The sequence below is a fragment of the Corvus brachyrhynchos genome, unplaced genomic scaffold (genome assembly GCF_000691975.1).
Source record: "Corvus brachyrhynchos isolate BGI_N302 unplaced genomic scaffold, ASM69197v1 scaffold864, whole genome shotgun sequence".
Taxonomy (NCBI): domain Eukaryota; kingdom Metazoa; phylum Chordata; class Aves; order Passeriformes; family Corvidae; genus Corvus; species Corvus brachyrhynchos.
In genome coordinates, this window is record NW_008237871.1 from 1,118,982 (window position 1) to 1,140,001 (window position 21,020).

General features: G+C 40.2%; 1 protein-coding gene across 6 annotated transcripts in view; it reads right to left on the reverse strand.

Moving 5' to 3' along the window:
• Nucleotides 1-8,797: 8,797 nt before the first annotated feature.
• Nucleotides 8,798-21,020, reverse strand: part of CABIN1 (calcineurin binding protein 1) — a 106,814-nt gene continuing 94,591 nt past the window's right edge. For 5 of the 6 annotated variants that reach the window (XM_017732269.1, XM_017732266.1, XM_017732268.1 and 2 more), the window contains exons 36-38: nt 12,690-12,854; nt 10,698-10,924; nt 8,798-10,203 (exon numbers count right to left, since the gene is read on the reverse strand). In XM_017732269.1, the coding sequence (XP_017587758.1) occupies nt 10,060-10,203; nt 10,698-10,924; nt 12,690-12,854 (536 nt within the window). In that variant the 3' untranslated portion in view covers nt 8,798-10,059. The remainder of the gene's footprint in view (nt 10,204-10,697; nt 10,925-12,689; nt 12,855-21,020) is intronic. The other variant, XM_017732270.1, reaches the window with a different exon arrangement.

Here is a 21,020-nt window from a genome sequence, read left to right on the forward strand (position 1 = left end):
CAAATCTGCAGTGGGATTATCACCATTAAAAGGTTTGCTGACAAGCCTGGCCTTACCACTTGTTTGCCATTCCCAAAGTTAAAACCAAGGCCTGCATCTTACTAACATTTTACTCAGCAACATAACAAGGGTATTCAAGCCTCAGTCTGTTTCTGTCTGCAGAGATAAAAATTATGTTAATGGATGAAGATAGTGTGGGAGACAGTTATTCTTGAGCAAACTCTGCCCAAGCTGAAGAATCCTGGGTTTCCTGACAGCAGTTCTGCCCCAGTTTTTCCAGCAGGTTGGATTCAGAAATGGAATTAGGGCCATAACAGAGCTGTCATTTAAACGCATTTACCAATCAGAGGGCATCTTAAATAAATCTCAATGCACTTATGTTCTCATTCCACATTTAGCCAAACAATATAAGAGATTTTCTTCAGCAAATAAACCAGAATTCAGCAAAAATAAAAGCAGCAGAATCAAGCCTCCCTACCCTAACATCATTCTCCAGGAGGCAAAATGCTAAATCTACACCAGTGTTTTGGCAGTGAGGAAATATTCTCAAAACAACAGTATCACAGCAGTAATGTCTTCTGCTTTGGAAATGTGTTACCTTGATGTTTATATAGCCACAGGAGACCATTCAACAATGGCAATGTGTTAATTCCATTGACATTATCGCTCAAATGCAGTCACAGGGGCTGGCGAATGCTTTTTTTTACATGGCTCTTTCATCTAAAAGAGAATAAAGCAGGACATAATGGATGGTTAGTAACATATTGTTAAATGGTTACAAGACTCAGGAAATTTCAGCCAGGGAATGGGAAAAACTGAAAAATCCAAGTAAGTCTTAATTAGAACAGAGATTTGGTTTTGCTACACTGCATTATGCCAATTTCTCAGCATTCAGAGGTAAGGGCTCTCAAAAAAACTGAGCATGTTTTACATCTACATGAGCAGACATTTTTTAGTCCTCTCCAGAACTCTGTTCATGGGAACTCTGAATACTTGGAGTTATTCACCATCACAAAAACCCAGGTAACTTTTTGTGTTGCTTTCATTTAACTTAACTATGGGAGTGGTTCCTAGTAGATACTCATATTCAATCACTCAAGATGAAAAAACCCATTGTTTTACCTAAAATTGGCTAGAAGATATTATAAACAATTTATGACAAAAATGTCCTAGCTGCAAATTCAGTGGCCATTTAGAGGAGGGGGGATAGTTTGGACAAGTAGTTTCTATTTGATGGAGACAGAAAATGGAAGATAAATTGAAAAGCTCACCAGCTAGTGGGAAAGCTCTGAGGCAAAACTGAGTTCTTTTGACTTACAATTTAACCAATAAATCAATGGTGTTATCATTAAATAGATGCAGAAAGTGAATATTGACAAAGCCCAGATACAGAACCCAGGAAGAATGAGCCAGCTTCTAGTCCATCTCATTCCAGATGTATCACCAGTTCTGCTGCTACTATTCTGAAAGCCACCAGGATTTCCTTGCTGGAGCAATATCAGCCACTGAGGATGCGGGAGAAAAGCTGTTAAAGAAAATTGTATTCTTAATAAACACCGCCTCAGGAATCACATGAAGACAGGTGCCACTAAACAGAGCTTACACTAGCTGTTCTGCAGAGTTCATCTATATGCCATAGCCACCATGATTTCAGGGAGAAGTAATGAGGGCTGAATTTTTTACCAGCAGAGGTATTTCCACCTTTCCTTGGCCTTTTGCATTTTTCAGTGGTTAACCGTGAACTTTTGAGTTTGCATGTATTAAGGAAGTTAAGTCTGTTTATTTTAAAGCATCTATTTTCCATGGAAATTTTAGTTGTAGAAATACTTCATGTCACTGAAGAAACTGTACACATCATAAGCCTAGGGTGACCCACAACCTGAGGCTGCCCTTTGCTGTCTTCATTGAAATCAAGAGGAGCTATTTAAGTTTTGGTGCCTTGTTGAATCAGGCACATCTTTTAGAAGAAACATTGCTCTCCTCCTCTCTCCCTCTTCCCCAGCAGACACTCTGCACTTGGAAATAACATTTCCATATTTTCATATTCTTTCCAGGTACTTTTCCACATGTGTTGACAGTACCAGATAACAGACAGTTGCTACACTGTTGTTGTCTGTGCCTGAGTTGTTGTAACTGAAACATGACCACACATCCAGCCTGGACATTATCACATCCTGAGCATTTCCGAGTTTCACTGACATTGCAACAAGTTCATCTTATTAAAAAATAAAATGCAGCAGGAGTGCATTTAAGCACAGACTATTTACTCTCTCTTACAATTTAATCGAATTCTCAATTATCTAAAAGTGAACTCCCCAGTTTGGAGGATAACACCTGCAGAGCAGCAGCTGGATTATGCACAGTTGTTAAGGCCCTTGTGTCTGGCTCTCAACAGCTGCCAATACACATGTTCAGGGGCTCAGCCCAGGCCAGGCAGCTGCACAGGGACATCTCTGTGGTGAGGGGGAGGCAGTGCAAGACATCAAGGGATTAAAACAACTCCCAGGCCTTCCAGCAATCCTGCACTGCTTTCTCATCTTTCTTACATTGAGGAAAAACAGCTGTATTAACAACTTCCAAGGAAAAGTACAGGCCTGGTAAAATGTGCCATTGTAGGAGAATCCTTGTGCAGTTCACTGGAATATTCATGTTAGAGACAGTAAAAAGCATCCCAGAGCATCCATGCATGTACCAGTAAATGCACTTGGCTTGTTTGCCTTCTGCAGAAAGACCCACGTCTGCCCTATCAAATTAAAACATGAGCTGACAGCACTGCCTGGCTGCCAGCAGCTGGTTCTGACTGCACTAGCAGAATCCAAAGGCTTCCTCAGCTTGCAAAGCAATGGGATCATAGACCAGGTTATCATTATGAATCCTCTGCACTTCTCTTTGCAGAAATACTTCACAACATGCAATTCCAAGCTATTATTATGTTCCAAGAAAGCCAAACTGAAAAATCACCTTGTACCACTGCTACTTGCTGGGAGAAAATACATCAGGCTCTATGTTTTGCTCCCAGGAAAGCCTGTTTACTTATGAAGTGTAGGAAGCATTTCCAGCAGGGTGTCTATTGGGAGAGCCATGACAGAAGTTATTTGCTTGAACTTGTGCTGCTTACTTGAGGGCACAGCATTGCAAATTGATGTTTTAAGCTCAGAACTTCCACTGTGAATTTCTAAAGTTTAATTTTTTTCCCTAACCCGCTCTAACCTAATGGAAATCTAACATCCAGCCAAGACATTCCTAAGTGACAAATTTCTATATTCAAACTGCTTTCTGACATCCACATAGCATGGTGAGTTTCTTGGTGAGTATGTTGGCTCAATTAACAAGTTAAGCAATTCTTTGAGCATCTAATGCCATCTCCTAAGGGGAAAATTATCGCTGCAATCTTACTGAAAGAGTTACATTTTATATATATCCATGCATTTAGAAGAGAAAATGTGACTCTTCATACACATTAGGGTGTAATTTAAGGAAATTAAATCTCTGGTGTGACTTAAATTACAAAGCATCAAAGAACACTTCTAAAGTATGAAGCTTTTCTGCTCTTACAACATCCTCTACTAATTATTACTGAACAGTATGTGTTCAGTGTTATATTAGATCATAGTTCATGCAATGCATATTGCAAATAAAACTCAGTTGTGTATTATTCCTTGTGAACAGCCCTCTGTATGTGTCAGACACCTCAGAGAAGCAAAATGAAAGGAATGTGAACATAGAGCCAGGTTCTTAGGCTAAGTGTGGATATATGTAACAATTCAGCATTCACACAGGAAGCACTATTTCTAAAATACCTTTGCCTTGTTACGTGGCCTTTCACTTCTAGTTATTATATCACTCAACTAAAATTAAATGAATACCATTCCCATGTGGTTCTCATATGCTTATACCATATACGAACTTTGTTTATATTCCATTTATACTGGAATTCACCCTTGTTTGCACAGTTTCTGAAAGAGAAGGGAGAGAAAAAAATAGGCTGAGAAATAAAACTTGAGAGGGGGATATCTGTGTCTAATCTGAGAGCAAAAACTACTTTTTACCATATATGTTGACTCGGCTTTAGATAGGCAGTTTCCTTCAGTAAGACAATGCACTTAAAGAGACATTGCAGAGTGTTCCTCCCACTGGGATTATATAATGGAATGTTTTTCTACCAGCTACAGACACAATCATTTAATTGCGCAGATAAATCTTACATGCAGGCAGAAGTGTGATTTTACTTTTCCCCTTGGTAGAAGTGATTTGGTTTTTCTGATTCTGGAGTCAGTCAGTGGCGTCAGCTCCATATCCCTGCTCCCTTTCCTGAGCTGCCAGATGGCTGCAGGACCTGATCTCACCTCCAGGCTGCTCCAGATAACAGAGACTGTCTTACAAGATTTTACCCAAGACTGAACACTACGTGTTTCTTCCATCATTCTCATACTCATTTTCACCCCCGATTAGAATTTTACTTTAACAAAACGACCTCAAAACACTTCACAGATCCACAAGTTGCATGTTTATCACCGACTCTTGGGCTCAGTTATGCCAGCATAAGCCCCACACCACTGCCACAAGCCAGGGTTGAATTATCAGGATTTACACTGACAAAGCTGAATGCATTATTTGAGCCCTTTCACACAAGGCTGACTGTCAAGAGATATCCATGACACCCCAGTATAATATGCTGCACATTATGAAAATGGAAACACCCAGGGGGATTCTTATAGGGGAACTAAGGGTAAAAAAAAAGGAAAAACATGGTCATGGGGCAAACAGATTTTGTGTGAAAAGCAAGTATATAGTGGATCTGTTTTCCTGCCAAGTGTCAATATTAATGGTAACAAAGCGAGCTCTTGTCTTTTGTTGCCACGGCCAGGGACACAATCCTGTAAACAGCCTGTGAGGATTCTCATTCCCTCTGCCTTGAATCAGACATACATTATGCAAAGGACATATGCTACAGTAGCAGAAAGCCCTTAGAGCTGAATGAGGTCAAAACCAGCAACGCACTGTAGTCTCAGCAGTTTCAAGATAGATCTTGGACACCCATTTAGGGTGGGGGGTTGGTCCCCCCATTTTTCCTCCCCCTCCCTTCCCTCTTCTGTCCTAGGGCCCCCTCTAGTGCTACCGGAGCAGCCAGTGTAGCTTCCAGGTGACACGGGATAAACCCTGGGCATTGTGCTGGAGATGCACCCACAGCCAGCAGACACCTGCACAAAGCTGTGCTGAGGCCAGTGAGCTCAAAGACAGCTTTGAAGGCTGGACCAGAGAGGTTCTGGAGTTGGCTAAACAAGCACTTGTTGATGGGTGTCATCCTCACAGATGCATTAAACAAACAGCATCAGGAACAAAAATGTCTATCCAGGGAGATGCATCTCTTAATCTCTGGTGAGACTTGCCTGGGATTCTGTAAGTATTAATGTGAAAGAGCCATTTGAGTGAAGATAAGTCATCTTCCAGAAGCCAATGAACTCAGATGCTGGTCTGTTGCCCTCTGCAATCCTACCTGTTCCACCATGCCCTGCAAGGACAGCTGATAGTACCAGAAAGGCATAACTTGGGCTAGTACAGCCTGTGGTACAGTACTCTGGGGTTACCTGAAAAATAATAAATAACATCACAACTTAGCTATTAGTGGATCCCTAGTCATTAACTGGAAGGCAAAGATGGCAATTAATACTCAACCTACAGTGAACTTCTTACTATCAAAGAGCAAAGCCTCTTCATCCCAGTTTTCCATGACTAAGAGACCACAAAATTTATGTCTGTTGTGCTTTTTTTTATGTGCATCTCAACTAATTTACCTGCCATCTAGTCCCCTAAAATATGACAAGCACCTGCAGGAGCAGAAACAAGCCATGCTCAGTGTATAACTGTACACACAGGCTGCACCACAGATGCTTCACCTCGTGGAAATATCCAATTCAGTACCATGCTTCTGGCAGTGGAGTTAACAGTGCTGTGATCCCACCCTTAATGGTAAGACTTTGTCTATTCTCACCTGGCCCCTGTGTTTCCTTCAGTCCATTTTGTGTCCTATCAACTTCAGCTGCTGCTGTGCCTTCCTCATCTTTTCCTGGCCCCTTTCCCTGACCATATGGTGTTTATTTTGGCTGCAAAAGACATTAATTTCATTATTCATGAGAAACCTCACTCCAATTAAGAAAAAAAAAACAACCAAGAGAAAACAACTGACAAACCCTAGTACATAATAAAATTAAGGAGATACTCAGTATCTTCCTTGATCTGCTATTTTGGTTGTGGAAGGAAACATTATTAGCTTTTGAAGAAAATGCTACAGCATTTGTCAGACAGTGGGCAGAAGCCACTAATGACAGCCGTGCTCAACAAAATTAATTCTTAGTAAAACACTAGTTCTTGCTTGAGAGAGAGAAAATCTCAGTGGTCTTAACTACACATAGATTATATAATCCCTGTGCCAGGAAATGAAATTGCATTAAACCCAAACTGGGCCAAACCCCAGTACTATGTACCTTAACAATACTTCCACCTTAACAGACAAAGACATCTGTGTGCAAACAGTGCCCAGTAACTGCACAGAAAGGATATCAACTCTCCACAAATTACCTCCACAGCCAATTTAAAAGAATTCCTTTTTCCATCTCCTTTGGAACAAAAATGGTTTTGCTATTTGCCTGAAAGTCTTAACAGTCTGGCTTTTCAGTAGACAAAAAGGATTTGGTTTTTAATGAATTACGGTCAAGGAAAAAAAAAAAGAGAAAGCCTCATCCCACTTGGCCACAGACCTCACCTTTAAGTTTACTTGAGGCACCAGACATTTCTGTCCCTATGGCTTCACAGGGAAAACCCAAACCAAAACCATACCAAAGCAATATACTTTAGTAGCTGCCATTTATTTGTCTGGCACACTGGAAAGGCACCTGGGAACACAGATTTCAGAAGCAATGGTTACCCAGTAAATCCTGAATGCAGATGTAGTGTTTACATTTGATCTGGAACTTGGTAAGCTGGATCTTGCCTAGGCTTGGATTTCAAGCTCTTACTACCAGGATTGGACCAAAATAAAAAAAATCTACTTCAAGTCATCACTAACTGCAGTTTTACTATAATACTTTTTCTTGACAATGCCACAAGATGATACAGCCAAGCTTCAGGAGATGCATTACTAAGTGAATACCTCTGTTTGTAAGGATTTGAAGTTCTTGCTCCAAGTACCTTTAGGTATGGCTCTGCAGACAAACATCGTTATCTCCATGCATCCAGGGCTCTTGGCATCTTCACTCCAGAATATGGCTCCTTGAACTGAAGAACTACGTCAGCTGTACTTACAGAAAGGTGATTTCACACATGGAGAAGAAGAAAGGCTCCTTCAGTGCAGCCCAGCAGTAACACCTTTGTGGAGGAAGGCCCACAGCTGAGCAACAAGGTATTTAGTCAACAGCAGAGGGGCAGGATTGGAGGGAGGTGGCTTGTATAGTTCAGTCTCTCTGAGCTTGAGAAAAAGTCCTTGAGCTATTTAAGAGCATAAGGAAAATCAGGTAAGCGAATTCAATATAGGATAAAAAAAGTTGCACAGTTGAGTAGTTTGAAGGTTAAAATGAGTTTAAAGAACATCAGCAAATGCAGCTCTTGTTGCTGGCAGGAAAAGTTACACTTAACTATTCTAGCTTTCCTAAACCAGCAAAATTTTAAACCCTTCTCAAAAAGCAGGACTAGAATTCAAAAGAAAACTCAAGACCAGCATTTTAGGAAGTCTGGATTAAAAAAACCCAGAAAGCCTAATGCCAAGGAATCCTTAAGAATAATAAAAGAAAAACAACAATTTTAAGTGGTCCCATTCAATTAGAAAATCAAATGCTTTACACATCAAACCCAAGCTAAAGCGTGGACCTAAAAATTTAAATGTGATCTTTAAGTTAGCAATACACTTAAGAATACACATTAGCCAAAAAGTCTGCGTAGCTTACTCCATTTGGGTGAAACAGCCCTATTCAGAACTACACCCTCCCTTTCGATTTCTCTTAAGTAGATGATTTATTTTATCCTGGGCTTTCTTCTAAAAAACCTAAACATCATGCTTATCTAAAACTTCCTCAGTCTTTTACCAGTCAGTGACTACACAGTATGCTATACACTGCATTTATAATAACCTACAGCAAATCTAAGAGTAAACACTGAAAATATATTACTACTGAAAACACCTATTTGCTTTTACCATCAGCTGACTCATCTTTTCTACATCAGTTGCATTCACCTCACCTATCAATTGTAGTAAATGAACAAGTAGCATGAACAGTTGCTAACACATCCAAAATGGACATGCTCACTTCCTTGTAAACCACATTTTCTTCAAAACAAAGCCCCCAGAATTTGAGAACAAACTTGCAATACAAAGTTTGCCACAGCTTCTTTTTATCCACAGTCTATTTATCATTCTTTATCAATTAGATCAATCACTGTAATAATGGATCAAGTGCAAATTGGTACAGCCAAATATTCTGTGTGATCCTGTTCCCCATGTGGTGTCTTCCCCCTTATGCTGCTCACCAGCTTTCAAAGACACCAAGATGGGTGAAAAAGAATTCACATCACGTCTCAGTGGGGAAGTGAACCCACTGCAGGCACCCTTGGCAACACTGGCTGACCTGGGTTCTGGGTCACACAGACCAAACCCATCCCAAGAGCTCTGGCAGTCCTCAGAGAATAAAGTGGCTCCCATCACATCCCCCCAACCCCTTTTTTGTTACCCAAGAAACAAAAGGAAAGAGAAGCAGTACTCTTTCCAGAACCATGGCACCTTGTGCCCTCTCAGACAAACAGAGACAACAGTGCATTTCAACTTTATTAGAAAAGAAACCCAAAGGTTTATACAAAGCTCTGCATTTTACAGAAAACCAACCCCCCAAACACAAAGAAATCCAACATTGCAAGCTGTATGCATTTTCTGTTTTCATATACAGACATATATATATGTACATACACATATATATGTGTGTGTGGGCGCACGCGGGTGTATATATAGTGTGTGACTTTTTTTTTGCATGGTTTGCATTCATTATTTTACAAAGTTAACATTCAGTAGAAAAAAAAAAGGATTTTTGTTACCATTATTTTCTCATATAAATAACTGTGAGCAGTCCCTCTGCAGATAGATAAAAAACACCTTTTCGTGTCATTCTGTAAAAAACAGACATTACTGAAATGGTACTGAAATCTTTCAAGTTTTTTTTTCAATACCACCATAAAAATATCATCTAGCCCCCAATTCAAAATGCTTGTCCAAGGCATTAGGAGATAAAGGACTGTAAGACAATTCTGGAAAGATCAGTTCTTTAAGCCAACATTCAGGTAGATAATTTTTGCTGGACCTCATACATTGGTGTGAAATGAGCACAAACAGGAGACCAACGTCTCTGTCTGCCTGGAAAAGCTGGTTCTTTTGTCTGTTTGAAAGAGTCAAATTCCAACAAAGCACCCAGCAGTGTGAAGGAGCTGACAGACTCTCAACTCACCCTCCTTGCCCTATGACAAAGCCACAGACTTTCTCGATACAATTAAAATCTCTACCAGCTCAGCAAATTTTCCCTACTCCATTCACCTTAAAAGGAGCTGTTGGATTAATCATGGCGTGGTTAGACAGACATCAGGTTGCTGAATTCCTGGGAGAAAAACTTAGCTAGAGGGGAAAATGCAAGACAACTAAAAGGAAGAAAACACTACAGAAAAGAGCTACCGGAGCAACTCCCAAGGCTCTGGTTTGAAGAAGCAGGAACAGTAGAGAGATATAAATTGCAGCTCAAAACATCCTTGTGTTTACTGAAGTTCCCGGTGACAGCGTGATCCAAATTAACGAACTGCCTGGTAAACAATCAATCATTCTTTCCATCAAGCACCATGATGGGGAGAATGGCGAAGATTCTGAAGGCAATACAAGTGGTTGTCGTGATAACAAAGGTAATGAAAGTGAAGAACACAATGATGCCAATTAAATGGAGAGTAATGCCAATGAAGATGTTTCAACTTCCAGAGATGCTGGCAACAAGAAGAATGGTTATGTGGTTGGTGTTGATGATGGCCAGAATTCATTCATATGTCCATGTAGTCATCATCTTCATCAGTATCACTTTCCAGTGAGGACTCCTGGCTTGAGGTCTCTAAGATTTCCAAAGCTGGCTGACAAAGGCTCTCCTTCTTTACATTCGCTGCAGACTGAGCAGACAAAATAGCAGACTGACCCCAAAAAGAGAGAGAGAGAATATATTGCTAAATAGTCAGGATAAACCCATGGTCACAGGGACAAAACCCCACTGGTTGCTATTCCTTCACATTCAGTAACTGTCCTGTGTCTATGGAAGATATCATCCTAATGTAAAACAACGTAACATTTACCAGTAGGCTTCCCCACAGTTAATGTTCTGGTAACTTCCAGTAATCTAAGAACTGCAATGGCTGCACCAGGTCACTCAGCCATTTCTGTAATTTTTTCCAAATCCCTCAGAAAAGGGATAAGGACTAGAATAGCTCTCATTTCACCCACAGCCAGTATTTCACCAGTCCTTTAAAAACTGGCTCCTGCTGGTAACAACTAGCACCTCCTTCCACTACTTATCGGCCTCTTGTTATGAACTGGGGACATGAACTGTTGCTTCTTTCATACAAGTACTTTACTGAGGAGAGAATTAAGATTAAAAAAATCTAAAAAATTACTGTTTCCCTTTTATTACCTTTAATTTTTGCTTGGTCTCTTCTGAAATGCTGCCCTTTGGAGAAAGGAGGGTGGGAGTGGGTGGAGTGACAGTGATCTCAGGTGGAAATTTGGTGACAGATGAAGGTATGAAAAGCTTTGGCATGTTGGGCAGAACGCGAGTTTTTACTCGGGTGCCATCTGTCTTGTTCTGCTGACTTCCCAAAGTCTGTGAACTGGAGCCGAGTTCAGGCTTGGAACTGGAGGCTAAACAGAAAACAGTAAGAAAAAATATGTTAGAAAGTTATCTAGGATTTCAGATGTCAAAGAAGAGGGAAGAGTTCATTGTTAGACGTAAGGCTGGCTCAAAAGGCCTTTCTTCAAGCCTTGCAATAACCAAAGCTTAGAACCAGAAAAAAGATTGTATAATGACAACTGCAAACCAGTAGAAATTAAAAAATATCTTACTGGATGGCAGAAACTCAACCTGACCAAGCACAACAAGTGGTAGTGTAAGCACTGGCCATCTACATCTACTACAAACACCATCTTCCCACTTGTGTCAGATGCAATCATCTGATCTTTGCATTCTCTGTCTCTCCATTCTGTAACGCAACAAATAAAGCCCTTTAGCTTTACTTATGAGTCTTAATTTCCTCCACCACAGCGTTGTCTCTTTAATTATTGAGAGAGCAGCTCCCCAACAATTAGAGAAAAATACATGGTAACACTTGTCAAAATTTCCCCATTACTCTGGTTCAAATCCTGCCATAAACCCCTCCTTGGTGTGCTCATGCCACTGGCTCCCACACTAGTTAGCATAATTTCCACATTCTTCCCAAGTGTCTCAGCTTGTGGTCTTCACAATGCAAACTGGTTCAGAGTGTTTACTGAGTACATCTCGTAAGAAGGATCCAGCCCTTCCCCAGGCACTATCACATTACAAGCTGATATATACACAACAATAACCAGTATATGAAAATGCTCTCACATTAAAAACTGAAGATGTGTTAAAAGAGATTTCTTACTAATAATGCTACTTCATATAATAATGCTACTTCATATGGAGTCAAAATTATTTTTTAGAAACTATATAAATGGAAACACCAGAGTCTTTCTCAGTCTGGTAATAATGACAGGTGTTCATACACATTTTTCCAGATTCAGTATTGTCACACCCATCTCTGGCAGATACTGAGACCGACGTGGCCACTTACACACAGCAAAATAAAATGCCAGTTTCCTAATGCCACCCTGAGAAACAAGAAGCAGAAGAACAAACTACTAAGGGATGTAAAATTGAATTGCATGTTCTCAACAGTACACGGGAATGTAAGAAGCTACCACAACAGATGAGACATGGCTTTCCATCAACGTCAGTGCCCCATCTCCATGGGCAGCCAATCCTTTCAGACAGTAATCAGACACAGGATAATCTGCCTCTCACAAATAAGGAAAAACAAGATACCCCAAACATAAATATCTAGATTATGCTTGCCTGAAATAACAGGTTTTACATTTTTTTCAATTAAAACACCAACTTCTCTTGGGAAGAGGGCAGAGGAGGGATAGAACATGTTAACTGCTGTAATGTTGGTTTTTATGTTTACTCAAACTGAGTCAGTTTTGTGAAAAACGATTTCCTTCTGTTAAATGTTCCAACAGTGTAATCCAAAGTGTTACCATATTGCCCCATGTAGGACTTCAATTAAAAGAAAAGTTCTGCTTTAAAGGATGCACAAATGATATTGCATGAAAGCTGGTACAGAGGTTTTTTATTTGGCTTTGCTGCCATGGTATTTAGCATGCGAGACATGCATCAAACAGAATTACCACTAAGGGTTGACCGGGCACTTGCCCAGGAAGTTTGGACACTGCCAGGAATGCATCTAAACTCTGGAATACCTGACTGGAAGGCAGGCAGAGAAATTGAGGAATATCATTCCCAACTGTCCAACCAATCAGTGCCTGCAGACTGATGCACAGCTCACCACCCCATTTCAGAATTCTCTGAAGCACAGGAAGCTCCTACCTGGGGTACAAACATGTCCCGAATTTGTGCTGGTCACGGGCTCCACTTGCCAGCAAACAGGCTCTGGCGATGGTGCGACAGTAGCCATTTTCATCTGCTGACAAAGCCGTGACTCCTGCTGCTGAAATCCAAGCCCCTCCAAAGGCACTTCAAGCTCTTCTTCCTCTTTAGTAATGAAATATAATTCACAGATTAAGAGACATCCTGATCTCTCTCCTAAGCCTCAATCCTTTTGCTGTCTAACCAACTGGTAGGAAAATTCTTTTAACCCTTGCTCTACTTCTAAACTGTAACATGACTGAGTGAAATTAAATATTGGCAAGCCAAGATGGCAATAGCAACTTTTTCATACTTAGTGCCATCAATTCAAACTCGTAAAAAGAAGTAAATGTCATTTAAAAAGTGAAGGAAAAAATTATGAGTCTGACATTTTGTCATCTCTGCACATCTGCAAAAACACAGACAGCCAAGCATTTCCTTTGGAGCTGTGAGGGCTGGGAGGCAGAGGTGCCATGTGCAGAGCAAAATCCATCACCCTTAATGAAGGACCAGCTGTGATCAATGGGTCCCTCTCTGATCTCCAGCCACAGGTACCCGCTACACTGAGGTACAGCTCACTGCTAAGGAAGATTAATTACTGTGAACATCAAATAACAGGGCCAAATCCATTTTTCATGAAACCAATATCAAGTGACACTGAATGCCCAATTTTCACTGATATGTCCACTGTACCTCTATAAATATATTAGCCTAAAATTCCCACCTTCTGCTATTCTAGAACCTGGGATGTTTGTAACTCAGAATCCACGTGTGTGTGTACAATCTTGTTATTATGTACCAGCTGTACCTGCTTTGAAATTAATGCAGTGTTAAACCAGCTTTCTTACACACTGAGCTGCATGTTGTACATAACAGGAGTAATTTTCACTCAACTACGGAGAGCTGTCAGTGCCCTTTCTGGGCAGGGCAGCAACCCTTTCAAGGCTATGGACACACAAACAAGCTCTTATTCTCTCTTAAAAATGGAGATGTTCTTCAAAAACAAAGGGCTGCCTAGTCTAATTTGAATCACCTTATATTTACACAGGCTAAGGTGTGCACAGGCAGCTATCATGGACCAGCACATGCAGCGGATATTCACAGTCTCACTTGCTCTAAATTCTTTGTATGTCAATGCTCTAAACTAATTTAGGATTTTGACCATGCAATGTCTTAAAAAGGAATACATATTTTAACTTTTCCTCATTGGAAAACTGCTCCCACCCCCTCAAGTGTTGAAAACACTTCTCCATCTCCACCAATATAGAGAAGAACTCGGAATTTACCATGGTAATATTCCCCTGTACAAGAGTTCCCCTTGCAGAAACTGCTTCAGACAACATTACAGCTTAACAGTCTGATCTACGCAGTTTGAAAGATGCAACTTTTTTATAGAGTTATCATTTCTATGGTTCTTGAATAACTTGTATGAAAAAAAGCTCAGGAAAGCAGGCTGTAAGTTCTTCGATCCGCTAATTTTCATAGGTAAAGAAAAAGCCCTGTCATCTAGACTTGTAGCTGAAAGCTTGTATAAGCCTTAGGATAAATGAGATTGCTTGTAGAAAATAGTCCAATAGCTCCCAAAAAGGAAAGGTCACCCACTACAGCACAGATCACAGGCAGCTTCTGTTCTGTGATGTTCCACTCACTATCAAGCACAAAATGGAATCGTCTAATGCAGAAGAATGTAGTTCTCATTCTCAGCACTCTCTTGCACATTTCTCTCTGGATACTTCAAACTTCAAAATACAGCACTGGAAGCAGGAAAATAATACTTGCATCTGTACATGTATTAATAGACCACATCAGCTGAGAAGCAACACAGAAGGAAGCGCTTAACTGCAGGAATCTTGAGTAGGAAAATCCTAATTCACTGTTTCCCTGCTGAAGAAGCAGAGCACAGCTGAAGGATCCCTAGGTATTGCCTGCCCTTTCCACCACCACACACAGAATTCAACCACGCACTGACAAAGGAGCAGAGCCCGCAGGAAGCAGGATCAGCCCCAGCGTGGCCCAAAGCCAACACACACATATCCCATTACACTGCTGGTGCCTGATGACAGGCTGCAGCCTAAACCCAGAACACTCCCATACTGAAATGGCTACAAGACACTTGATCAAAGATAGGAGGAAACATTACAACAACATCTGAAGAAAAGCAAGATGAAAATTATGATGATTTCAGATTACTTTACAAGACAGTCAAGAAGTCAACTCGTTCTTAACTTACTCCAACACTCCAGAATCACCGTCTTAAGTAGCAAGGGTAAGTAGTAACAGAATCTTTCTTATCCACTTATTAACTCAGAATACAAACCAGTAATTAACTTAGCAGGTACAAAACTATTTACAAATAAACTGCAAATCCTACAGCCTCAACTATACTGCTAACTGAGAGCAGTTTGGTATGTACTCTACTACTTAACTACATTAGGGACTTATTAGTTCACAATACAGAATAAGAGCTCTGATTTGCATTACTATTTAATGACAAAACTCTACTTCTTATCCTGATAACAATATTTGTTTAACTGTAAGATATATCATTGCTCAAACTGATTTGCTCTACTTTATTTTAACTAAATTATGGCCCACTGACAAAAGCTCTTTTGAGCAGCCTAATTCTAGGAAGATGCTACAAGACCGGTATCAGTCTATGTTCTCTCAAGAGCACTCAGCATCCTCATATACATCTCCATTTTCCAGATCATATTTTTGTTAAGTTTTGAAGATGCAGTTTTACAGTGCAGTAAAATTAGATTTAAATTTGAATAAGATTATCTGACAGCAGTTTTTAATGTAGAAGTGAATGGAAATGAAAGGGCAGGAGTCTGGCACACTGTGTATATTTCTATCACTGCACTTGTGGAAACAATATTTGTTAATATTCTATTAGAATGTGCCTTTCAGTACAATAGAAATCAAGAACCACTGTCTGCTAATCAATCCCTTGCTGTCAGAGATGTTCAATACAGTCACAGAATTCTATCCCCTGACTGGGTCATACACTTTATTCTTTCAAGACTGTGCAATTTTAAATTTTTTTCTTTACATAGAAAAAATGCCACTCAAGTGACCAAGTTAAAAATAAAGTTAATGAACAAAATATTTTTTAGACTTCTTGAAAATAACAAGAAGTGGTTGTTTCAGTGTATATATCATAATTCATACTTTAATATATTGCATAGATATTTGTTCTTTTTTCATTACAGACAAAAAGGTCAAAACACAGGACAATCAAGAAGAAATATACAGTTGGATCTCCTCATTATTTGTCTAAAACAGGTTTCTGAAAACAATATTTTAATATTTGTTTTGAGGAAGATGCTGTTAAAGCCCTGAACATAATGTCCTAGTTCTTCTAATAAAAACTTTCCCCAGGGAGGTAAAGACTCCACTAACTTGTGAGCCACAATATTCTGCACAAGTGCAAGAACACAAGAATATGTAAGTGCAGCACATTCTGAAGGTGTTCAGAAGCTCAGATTTAATATCTGTTACTAAATCTTTTGGTATTACCCAGTACTTGTACTGTCTTGGCAGGTTTTCAAACATTAGCTCTACAAACCCAGTTTAAAATAAAATCAGTTTCTGAAGATACAGTATGAAGAGACACTTGTCCCCGGGCTGAGGATGGGACAGGTACTGTACTCTGGAGACCCATTTAGCACTCTGACAACACAACACACAAAAATTAAGCATACCGAGAAAAGCACAGATTTGCAATGCACATCACTATTGATATTGAAAAGTTCCTCTCCAATCGAGCTGAATTACAAGTATTTTTTTTTAGCCTTCCCTTTCCCAACAACTGCCTAAATACACATAAAAAATAGTACACGACATAGAAAGAGGGACATCATACCTTTCAACATCTCCCTGCTTTAGTGAGGAAGAAACAAGCTGACAACAATTCAATGCAACAACCTACTCCAGCTTTCCTCTCCAACCTCTTCCCACTTGTTGCCAGGGTAACCAGTGTTTGCAGATGCCTATAGCGGGCGCCTGGGTTCATGACTTCATCACAGTTAATATCCTCTCCCCATCTCTTTATACAGAGAATGCACTACATACATTTATCCACACACTATAAGCACACAGATTATACAACCCTGCAACCGTTTTTATACTGAGACCATTCACTTTGCTATTCTGATGTATATAAAATCAAAAATAACACTGGCAAAAATAATCACTTGGCAATTTGAAGATGTGGAGAAAGTTTAAAAGCAGTAGTACTGCAACCAGTAAGCAGCCGCTCTGGTCCCTCTGCACTGAACACTTATTAATTTGATTTCATCATGCTGTCAGGTATGAGACATTAACATTACATTAGTGTTATAAAACATTTCGTATGGAGTTTCAAAAAATTCTTTAGTCGTGCACTAAATCTCTTACATTACCACTGAAAGGCAAGCCCAGAAAATGTGACTAGCACTTGGAAAAAAACATTTTCCAGTTTCAGACAGAAGCAGTTTGAAGTATTATAGCACAGATATGTTAAAGAATATAAGCAACACACAGTGCATGCAAAAAGCACCATTTCATTATAGGAAAGAAGAAGGAGCTGAGCTTTGAACTCCAGGACAAAATATTAACATAGTTTCAAAAGAAAATACAAGGAGAAATGAACAGACAACAACCTTGAGTGCTTAAATAAAGCACTTGCACCACTTGCCTTCATCCCTCTGCGAAACACCTTCCCCAGCAGTTCTGTGTGTTGAGACAAAAAGCCTCAAAATACATCAGTAGGATTTAGCTGATTTGTACTACCTTGCCTTCCAATCACTTCAAAAGAGTAAGGATGGAATCCTATGTGCCTACAGACTCTAGGAAACACTTATCTTCCTCATCCCAGTAACAAATGGTTTACTCTGTACTAGTGGCCACCCACAGCACATACAATTGTTCATACAACTCATTTACCGTACAAGGCAGAGACTGTATTTTTTTCCACAGTGATGAAAACAGGTCTGATCCTTTGCTCCCTGACATAGTGGAGTAAGTATCTTACCACATTTCCAAGAAATAATACTAATGTGAAAACAATTCATTTTCTGTATTCCATCCGCCTTGCCCTCCAGTGTGCTGGGAATTAATACAGCTTTTTTCCCCACACAGCAGTTGCAAAGGCCATGGAAAGCCTGAATTTGAAGGAGCTCAGAGTTTCCTTATGAACTGTGCTTCTAAGTCAGTGGAAAGACTGCACTGGAACACAGGTTGGCTCAGCTGAACAGAGTTAAGGATGCTGAAACACAGAAACAACAGAGCCATTAGCCATGAGGTACGACAGCACAGCAGACTGTGAGACTACCTAGCTCACCACAGGATGTGGCAGGTATACTTGGTAGCCTGGCTTTCTCTGAATTAATTCCAAATATCTTGCCATGAAATTTATTTCTGGAAAAGCACTGCCAAGTTATAGCTGTAGAAACAAGTATTTGACTTGAAATGCCAAATGCAGGAAATTACATTCAAAGCTGACACACAAAGTCGTATGCTAAAAATTAAGCATCAGAGTAATTTTGGAGGCGAAAAGCTGCAGAACACAAGTTCTATTGCCCCCTGAAATAAAAGAAATTCAAGCAGTCTGGTGAACAGAAGTTTGCAGTGCAACAGCACAGCACAGTGCTATATTTACCCCTAGGTCCTGAGCAGGGAGAGTGTACTGTACAAGTATATGAGATATACCCCAAAACTCCTCCTAATGCTGAGGTCAGCTGTCACAGAACATTAGTGAGACTAAAATTTAAAACAGGTGGCTGCTTTGAAAGTGCTTCCTGGAAATAGTCCCTGGCCCATACTAACTCCCAGATCCCTCTAATAGCCATGCTGGTGCCAGTCTAACAGCAGAGACAATGGAATTCCTGTGCCCAAAAACATTTCCTGCCACCACCAGCAGTCCTAGAGGTGCAGAAACCTGGCATGCACATGAGTAAAGAAAAACCCTGAAGTTCAATCCTAACTTTCTCTTTTTTTTTTTTAAACAAAACTTCAATTTAAAAGAGCAAACAATGGGCCTAGATCAAAAAGACAACAGCCTGATATTCCAATACATGAACTTTCAAATGGCATTATCAAAACACAGCTAATTGATATTGTTTAATATCTGACTCAGCAAGGACACATCATCTGGAGAGGACCACACAGCAACACCTGTGGACAGGAAGAGTCATTTGCAGTCTTCTGCTTCTGAATTTTCTCTATGAGTTATCTAACAGAAGCTGTAAGACCTTTCCTTCACCATCAATATTTCACCCTCCTAAGCCAGCTAAGCACAAGGAAATTAGCAAAAGCAGCTGGGAGAAAAATCTCTTAAGTGAATGTAATGACACCCCACAATTTTCTAAGTACTTTGTAAGCAACACAATACCTGTGCAGAGGACTTATAACTACATCTCTCTTCAGTCTGCCTTTGTGCAGGAATATATGTAAATTTTATGCTGCTGACAGCAATCTAAAACTAGTGAAACTGAACCATATTGTAACCATACAGCACTGCTACCACGTTCCTTTACAAAAGACCTCCACAAAATGTGTTTCAATAGCGCAAGACAACCATAGGCCAGTGACTCTCCAGGATTTTCAAGGAGATCTAGGAGTGCACAGGGCTAGAGAGCCTCCTGGAGCACAGACCTGCCCTGACTGCATTAAACCCCTGGCTCCATACCAGCACCTCACCTGCCTCTGCTGGGCAGCTGCTGCCCCTGCCCTATTTGCTCGTACTGATCCAACACAGGTACATAAAAATTATGACAGTTTAATGTCAAAGGATTTTCTGCACAACACTGGATTGAATAAATAAAACTTAAGGAATCTGAAGTGTAGATATCAGAAATAGACATTAAGTGTACTGAAAAATTCTTCTGGAGTGAGTTTGTTTCAACAGGAGGCAAATCAGCGTACTTTTACAAGGGGAAGAGAAAGAGCCATGACTGACTGGTACTGTCTGAGCACTGCAAAAAGGAATTAAGAAGTCATTCGCAAACAGGAAACCCCTGCTGACATTCAGCAGTCAAGTTGTTTTCAGAGTGCACCCATTGTGAAAAATAAAAAGCTTCATGAAAAGCACAGATCAGACAAGGGGAAGTGAGAATACCAATGCCAAGGAGGCTGAAACAGCAAGAGATCAGAGAGATCCCATGCAGAGCTCACTGGAGGAAGCCTGGCTGATTTCCATTGATGACTCTTCAGTCACTAACAGGTGGGCAGGAGCTTCTACCCCAGGACAGTACCAATAGTGTGGGACTCCACGCATTTAAAGAAGAGGTTTTAAAGCCTTGGAGAAATACAGCCTTGGGAACTGGGGAAGACAGCTATCAAACACCAGAACACATCAACACTGGCAATTAAGGAGAAAGTAGTGAAAGCAAGATGCACACAAGTGACACAAGAAAATAGAGCAGAAGAACACATCCATTTAAGAGAGAACCTTCATACCAGGTAACTGCAATATGAAGGCAGCTCATATGAGGCCACTGGTCCTCGGCCTCCCTAACTTTTTCTGTTTCATCTTTTTTTGAGTCATCTGTTGAAAACAACTCTGTGCTCTACAGCACAATTTTGAATTCAACAGAAAAAACAAGGTAAGACACTGACTGCAATCAAGAGGGTTGAATGTTACTACTTAGACTCATTTAAAAAGTACCTGAAAATGTGAATTGAAATGTGTCGTTAAAATAAGGCACAGCCAACAGGGACAAATACTTTTGTGTAAGAAGAAAGTTGTCAAAACACTGAATCACAGGCTCTTAAAATCTGTGTTTGTCTCTGGAAATTCATGACAAGGAACTCAGGAGCCACTGAGATCAATATGAGGTTAAGCTCAGCTAATGATGGCAAAGTACAATCTCCACTATTTTACTCAGAAACAGGAATTGTGGATGTCCACTGATGTCTGGGTATCTAGAAACTGTAAGGAACCAAGGTGGACCCTTGTGCCATGCACTTTTAACACAAAGACAGATGCTGTCAATGCAAAATGATGGTTTACATCCTCTGTAATAATGCCTTAGGAGAATGTTCAGTCTTCTCAGTCTTCTGAGAACCCACTATCAGTTTAAAGTCATGTATCAGTTGCTAAAATAAACTAAGTCACAGACTTCTGGAAAAATATACTCCTTACACCTAAAAGTTCTTCTATTGTGGCGATGCGATACCTTTACTGTATTTTTATATAAGTTTTCTGTACCCCAATGGTTCATCCCTACCTTCCCCACTCCTATTCCCAGCTGGTTTGCCCCAGACCCAAGCCGCTCCCCCAGTGCTCCCTACATGGTTCTAGCTCTTTCC